Source organism: Ictalurus punctatus, chromosome 5, assembly GCF_001660625.3.
Source record: "Ictalurus punctatus breed USDA103 chromosome 5, Coco_2.0, whole genome shotgun sequence".
NCBI classification, from domain to species: domain Eukaryota; kingdom Metazoa; phylum Chordata; class Actinopteri; order Siluriformes; family Ictaluridae; genus Ictalurus; species Ictalurus punctatus.
The window spans coordinates 34713050-34720549 of record NC_030420.2 but is presented as its reverse complement, the minus strand read 5'-3'; the positions used below and the strand labels follow the sequence as shown (position 1 = coordinate 34720549).

The window sequence follows — 7500 nt, the reverse complement described above, 5'->3', positions numbered from 1 at the left end:
TGCTGATACTGCTCTCACTCTTTATGAATTCTGAGAAAAGTCTTTAAAAATAGGGTTACAGTAGATGATCTTTACCTGACAGCTACAAGTCATGCCTGCCTGAGACACACCGAGAAGAAATCCAGCGAATGACCCGGCTAGCGCGCTATCAGATCCGTAAGAACCTCAAACACTTCCTGAAGAAACTGGGCCGCTGCTCAGCCGGAGAGCGAAGTCTGAAGCTCAAATACCTGATGGAGCTGAGCTCCGTGGAACCCAACTACGGCTCTGAGTGCTTCATCACATCTTGCTCCATGGTGAGAGTCTCCGGAGAGGGAGGGATCCAGACATGCTCCTCCGATGGCCAGGTAACAACCACCTCATTGTTAACACACCTGTATCTCACCTTTACATCACCTCTATCTCACAGATTCCACACCTGTATCTCACCTTTACTACACCTGTATCTCACCTTTACTACACCTGTATCTCACCTTTACTACACCTGTATCTCACCTTTTACATCACCTCTATCTCACAGATTCCACACCTGTATCTCACCTTTACTACACCTGTATCTCACCTTTACTACACCTGTATCTCACCTTTTACATCACCTCTATCTCACAGATTCCACACCTGTATCTCACCTTTACTACACCTGTATCTCACCTTTACATCACCTCTATCTCACAGATTCCACACCTGTATCTCACCTTTACTACACCTGTATCTCACCTTTACATCACCTCTATCTCACAGATTCCACACCCGTATCTCACCTTTGATAAACATGTAATACACCTGTATCTCACCTGCATTATTATTTAAACAAGATCCTGCTTCCTGAAGAACTCTTTTATGTATCCAGGATAGCAATGTAATTTGTGTTAAATATTAAGTGAGTATATAGTGAGTATATTACCTGAAATCGTGCCTCTGGTAAAAGTTACCTGGCTAATTTAATCCAATAATTTTGAATGTAGGTGACGCTAACCTTACTGCACTGGGTTTGTGTGCATTGCTGTGGGCCGTACCTTAGACTATTTGCTGAACGTGTGTTCATTGCAGTTTGAGTAGACGCAATGTTAAGATTCCTCCTGACAAATAATTAAACTTCTTCAATCGACTTAGGAGTGGCAGACCTTTTGTGACTTCCCGCAAATCACAGACATCAACATGAAGCGTCTTTGCCGAGAGCAACTTCCTGCTGAGGGACGTGTGGTGACTCTGACTAGACAGGATGATAGATGCTTGGTGAGTGGAAATCAGCCCCTGTTGCTAGCTACTGTGATCCATCGACATGTCGTGTAAGCCCGTGGCAGTCTATAAAAGGATGTGGGTCTACTCTGATAACAGTCAGCTGTAACTCACTTCAAATGTTTTTTCAGAAAATGTCTTTGCTATTGCTGGTAACTGTCAAGGAAACAGTGGGAGGAGTTGTTGCAAGCTAATAATGCAAAGCATAATGTATGGTGGGTTGCATAAGTATTTACCCACTCAGCCGCACTGATAAAACGTCTTGTGATCAGCTCTGAAATGATCATGATGCTGGATTTTTCCACCCTTGAACTTGTCCACATTTTGTATTGTTTCAATCTGGAACTGAAATCGACTTAGTTGCCAAAACAGCATCTTTACAGGGAAGCACGGTGGTGGTAGCATCTATAATACTAATCGGAGATCCCAAGCAGTATTATCATGACAGTATGTATTTTATGGGTGTAAAAAGTAAAAGTGAAAGATGTGCTTGTATTCTTTCTGAAAAACAGGAAGTGGAGTTTGAGACGCTGGCTGTGGCTCTGTCCTTCGTCTCGCTCATCGACAACTACTTCAGACTCACCACGGACTCCAGTCACTACTTCTGCTCTGAAGTGGCTCCTCCGAGTCTGCTGCAGGACATCGACAGTCACTGCCACGGGCCCATCACGTATGTCAAATATTTGCCCACTCAGCTGCACCGATGAAACGTATCGTGATACGATCTGTGATAAGCACGATGCTGCATTTTTCCACATTTGATTTCCTCCAGGTCAGAGTTTGCGGTGCACAAGCTCAAAAAGGCTGGAGCTAAAAATGGTACATTCCTTCTTCGGCGCAGCCCCAAGGAGTATGACAAGTACTTCCTCATGATCTGCTTACAGGTAACACGCTACGTTTACTTTGACCCTGTGGTCAGACTAGTGAGTGACAAAACAACAGGCAATCATTCATTTTCTCCAACATGGATCTGCAATTTCAACAGTAGTGGCAAGAAACAAGTGACATTTGCCTCGAGATTTTCTCAATCCTATGCGAATTTGGAATATGACACCAAACGATTGGCTCGAATGATTCCTCAGCTCGATCCTGTAGCGCATGTGGTCCGACGTTTCAGTTCTCCACTCGCAACTAGTTCCTACCTGCAGTTAATTCCCATTTGCTGGAAATGGGACAAAACTGAAGGAAAGCTGAGTGTATGTAGCTAGTACAATTAGCTTACTTTGCTAATTTAATCTGAGAACGAAGCTAGTACACAGACTAGCATTTTAAATTCTGAACCAAAGCGGTTTATGTATAATCCTTATAGCGGATGTATGCTGTATATTTCGGCTAATGTTGTTTCTTATTAGAACTACACCAGCTCCAAACCGTACAGGCCACGCCCACAAGGACAAATTATAAGCAACATGTGTGATTTTTCACTCATTAGTGTGAATGTTCGGTTAGATCCTTTAAAGCATTTAAGCTTCTATTATCATTCGGACTTGGTATTTCATCAGATAGCAAAAAATATTGCTCATTTAAATAAGATCTGTCCAGCACATCATCTGTAGCGTGTTTGTGACTATCCTCCCACGTGTCTCTGAGATGTGTATGTGGTGTGTTTGTGTAACACAGACGCCGCTTGGTATCGACTATAAAGACTGTCTGATCGAGAAGAATGACAAGTTTCACCTGGCAGGAATCCACAGCTCCTTCGACAGTCTGAGACGGCTGACAGACTTCTACAAGCGAAACACACTTGTACTGTCCGACATTCCTGTCAAACTGGGCATGTGCTGTCCACCTCAGGCTAAAGGTACAGGACAGATGGGCATGTCTGAGTGAGACAGGTGTTTCTAAGTGCAAAAGAGGGGTGTGTCTGAGTGGGACAGATGGGCATTTCTGAGTGGTACAGATGGGCGTTTCTGAGTGGGACAGATGGGCGTGTCTTAGTGGGACAGATGGGGTGTCTGAGTGGGACAGATGGGCGTGTCTGAATGGGACAGGTGGCGTTTCTGAGTGGGAGAGGTGGGCGTGTCTGAATGGGACAGATGGGGTGTCCGAGTGGGACAGATGGGCGTGTCTGAATGGGACAGGTGAGCGTGTCTGAATGGGACACGTGGGCGTGTCTGAATGGGACAGTGGTGCTGGTTCAGTGGATGGTTGGGGTAGAGGGGTACCAATACTTTGTACAGAGTAGCAGATGGTCTAAATGTAAATGTGTGTACCTGTGTGCAGAGCTCTCGAACCTGATCATCGTCAGGAACAGCAGTGTGTGTGAGACGCCAAGCTCCCCCACTCAGCACCGACACAGACCCAGTCACATTCAGTTCCATATGATCAAACACGAGGACTTAATCTGGGTGAGAACGCACACACACACACACACACACACACACACACACACACACACACACACACACACACACACACACAACAGTTACCAATATAAATGAAACTATGCTGTTATTAATAATAATCCTTCTTATTAATTATACATTTTTCAGAAGGAAAGTCTGGGTCAGGGCTCGTTCACACGCATCTACAAAGGCTGTAAAGTGGACCGGCAGGATGGAGAGCCTATCACCACTGAGGTTCTCCTCAAAGTTCTGGATGTAGAACACAAAAACAGCTGGGAGGTGTGTTTCAGGTTGAATTACAGCACTAACTCAGTCGATGATCATGTTTCTGTATATAACATTTATCAATAACAAATAATAATAATAATAATAAACACTCATGGGTTATTTATATCACATTGAAGATGAACATCATTTGAATAAAATCTGTTTTCTTTAGTCTTTTTTTGAAGCAGCCAGCTTCATGAGTCAGATTTCCCATAAGCACCTGCTGCTGGTGTTCGGCGTCAGCGTCCATAAATCTAAAAGTAAGTTTCACTCGTTTTTTTTAGCATTTGAAGAATGGGTCGTTTGTGCTTGTTCAGTCTACAGAGATGTTGGTTGATGTTTATTTAATAATCTTCACTTGACACTGTAAATGAAAAGCCCTACAGGTGTGGGTCTGGATTTTAACAGGGGAAGGTAGATAGTACCGGAACGCAGGCACGGGTCTGCAGGATGAAAGTGCTGCTGAACTGGTTAATAAAGCTGCCATATAACGTGTGGGTTGATGCAGAGGACGCAAGTGCGTAAACAAGTCACGTGGTATTTATTAAAGGCAACCCAGGAATCATATGATAATTCCAAGGAGGTCAGAGCATGGGTAGACAAGGTAATCAAAGGTAACAGAGTTATAAACATGGAACACTGAACATTAACTAGAAAACAGGGACACGAGAAACAGGAGACTAATTAATCAGAGTGAAACACAGAACAGGTGACTACGATCAGTAACTCATCAAACGTCTCCCCTGAATCTGCCGAGACATGGTTACTGCCTGGTGTTTGCTTCTTAAGTCTTGCACTGAAGCTGTGAGGTAGTTTTCAAGCTACAACGCTGAGCTCCGTAGTGCCAATGCATGACTATTCAACAGCCCATCAATTAAAGTGTCACAGGATCTCAATATAAATGTTTCTCCAGTCTCAACCAGTGAATTGTAGTCAAGATTTCAGAAAATAAAATAAACTAAACCGCCCCAAAAAATGAATCATGCGCCTGATTTTGTGTCTGACACATGATCTGTTCATTCTGAGTAATGTATTCGTATTCGGATACATCCCTATTGTTTACACACTTAAGCCCTGAAGAGAATTTTATTATAATTCACAAATAGCTTTCTGCTACAATTCCACTTTCTAACTCTGAGAGGTGGGGCCTAGTAGGTGGGGCCTAGTGGGCGGGGCCTAGGCTGTGCAGTGAGACGAAAGAAAATGACGTTACTCATTAGCTACATCACCACATCACCCTCGCAGCTCCAGAGCAAAACTAAAGTAATGAACTCTACACACTGAAACCGTCCCTTTAAAATCTCTCTATAGGTAAAGGTGTGTGTGTGTGTGTATATGTGTGTTGTGTTTTCATCTCCACTGCTGTGAAGAGCTCTCTGAGAGAACCCACTCGAGCACGGAGAGTCCTGGAGCAATGCTGATGATGATGATGATGATGATGATGATGATGATGATATGTTTTAACTCTGTGACCTCATTTATTTAACCCTTTAGTTCTGTTCAGGTTACATTTATAGTTTGACTAACAGTGAAAGACAATAGATTTTTTTCCCAGCATGAAATGTTACAAGCTTGGCTCTCTACTGAATGTAAAAAAAAAACCCCACAACATTTCTCTAGACATCATGGTTCAGGAGTTTGTGAAGTACGGAGCTCTGGATCTTTACCTGAAGAGGTCGAGTGTTTCACTCAGCTGGAAGCTGGACGTGGCCAAGCAGCTCGCCTGCACACTCAACTTCCTGGTGAGAGAAATCCTGAAAACATACAAAACATGTACCACAATCATTACTTAACTTTATTCTACAGTGCAGCGGAGTTCTGGATTGTGATTGGTCAGAAGGTGTTGATTAATTTTCTATAACAGAAGTAGTTATCATTATCGTTTCTATAGTAACAGCTCGTTCACAGGGACGTGTACGGTGGACGCTCCATGTAAACATATTTAAAAGAGCGTGTAATCCTTGCTCTGTAAAGAGATGTTACATGTACGGAAGGAGTCTCCAGTGTCAGTACTGTGTAACAGTCAGAAGTAAAGCTGTGACTTTAAGTTTTCCCACATCTTCAGGACAGAGGAGTTTACGCTTGTTTTTTTTTTTTTTTGCGATTTCTCTGTAGCGATAAACGGATAAAAAGCATGACATGTTTTCATTCACAATAAACAGGAAACTGTAACTTTGGGTAATAAACTGCTATGGTGTAAGAGGAATAAAACACACGGTTACATGCGATTATAGGAAAATAATCACCTTCAGGGTGGTAAGAGTAACTCCACTTCATCACATCACCCTGCTGTGTTTGCTATAGCAGCGCAGCACGTTGTGGTATATTCTTTAATTATAATTCGGAAGGTGCAGTTATGGTCAAAATCCAGAATCTAATATATATTACATATTATGTAGATATGATATGAATGTAGGTAGATATGAATATGCAAATATGGACTTTATTCTATACTGCTATTCTGCGAAACTGGAAAAAAGGTACTAATTAAATATTATGACTAGTTCTTGATCAAATAAGGACAGGTTTTATTGAGAGGTGTTATATTAGGACCTGGTTTAGAGCGTGGACGTAAACGAGGCTGAACTGAAGGGATTGTTTTGTGTGTGTTTCCTACAGGAGGAGAAAAACATTGTTCATGGGAACATCTGCGCAAAAAACCTGCTTCTGGCACGAGAGGGAGATCCGAACTTGGAAAACTCGCCTTTCATTAAACTCAGTGATCCAGGCATCAGTGTGGCCATGCTGGGCAAAGAAGGTAAAGGTCAAAGGTCAATTCGTTTTGTTTTGTTTTCCTCCATTTCTGACTTCCAGTCCCAGTGTGAACACACTCACTATCAGGCGGAGCCTCTTTATATTGTACCAGTGTGTGTGTGTGTGTGTGTGTGTGTGTGTGTGTAGTGGTTTTAGACAGGATCCCGTGGGTGGCCCCGGAGGTGTTGGAGAATCTGGAGTTGGGGCCGCAGTGTGATAAATGGAGCTTCGGCACGACGTTGTGGGAGATTTTTAACGGAGGAGAAATTCCTCTGCAGCGCCTTGACCCCAAACAGGTGACACACACTGAATTCATTTCATCTTCATTTCCTTTATATTACATATGAGTGTGAATATGGTGTCACATAGGTGTCTGTCTGAAGGATGATAATCCCAGAGCACAGCACAGAGATGGTTAAAGCAGCAGTGTGTAATGTTTACTGCCCTCTGCTGTCTGTGATGTACACTACAGTAGAGAAAATGAAACAATGACAGACTCCGCCCACTCTGCTGGAGCTGTTTATGCTGTAGAAAAGTATAGAATATATGGTATGAAGAATAAACACTGGGTGTGGTGTTGATTCTTTTCTGATAACAGCATGTCTACAAGTGTTTTATTCCTCTTACACCAACTATTACAATATTGTACTTAAAGAACGTGGGCTTTTTAATCCATTTATAACATCCTTAATTTACATTTAATCATGTGGAATGTCTCTCTCTATTCTGTCTCTCTATCCTCTCTCTTTATTCTCTCTCTTGATTCTCTCTCTTCCTTCCCTCTGTTTATTCTCTCTATTCATTCTCTCTTTTCAAAAATAAAAATTGCAGACAGACTCCTTTGTCCGGAAGCTGTTGAAAACTGAAAGTTAAAGCTTCACCTCTGACTGTTACA

At 42.5% G+C, this 7500-nt stretch overlaps 1 protein-coding gene across 1 annotated transcript in view; it reads left to right on the top strand.

The window, feature by feature from the left end:
* jak3 (Janus kinase 3 (a protein tyrosine kinase, leukocyte)) overlaps positions 1–7500 on the top strand; it is a 26020-nt gene that overhangs the window by 8225 nt on the left and 10295 nt on the right. Inside the window, exons 6-16 of the mRNA XM_053680509.1 lie at positions 83–347; positions 1114–1236; positions 1752–1909; positions 2012–2123; positions 2860–3040; positions 3463–3587; positions 3732–3863; positions 4024–4111; positions 5472–5593; positions 6471–6609; positions 6753–6901. Coding sequence (XP_053536484.1) covers positions 83–347; positions 1114–1236; positions 1752–1909; positions 2012–2123; positions 2860–3040; positions 3463–3587; positions 3732–3863; positions 4024–4111; positions 5472–5593; positions 6471–6609; positions 6753–6901 — 1594 coding nt within the window. The remainder of the gene's footprint in view (positions 1–82; positions 348–1113; positions 1237–1751; positions 1910–2011; positions 2124–2859; positions 3041–3462; positions 3588–3731; positions 3864–4023; positions 4112–5471; positions 5594–6470; positions 6610–6752; positions 6902–7500) is intronic.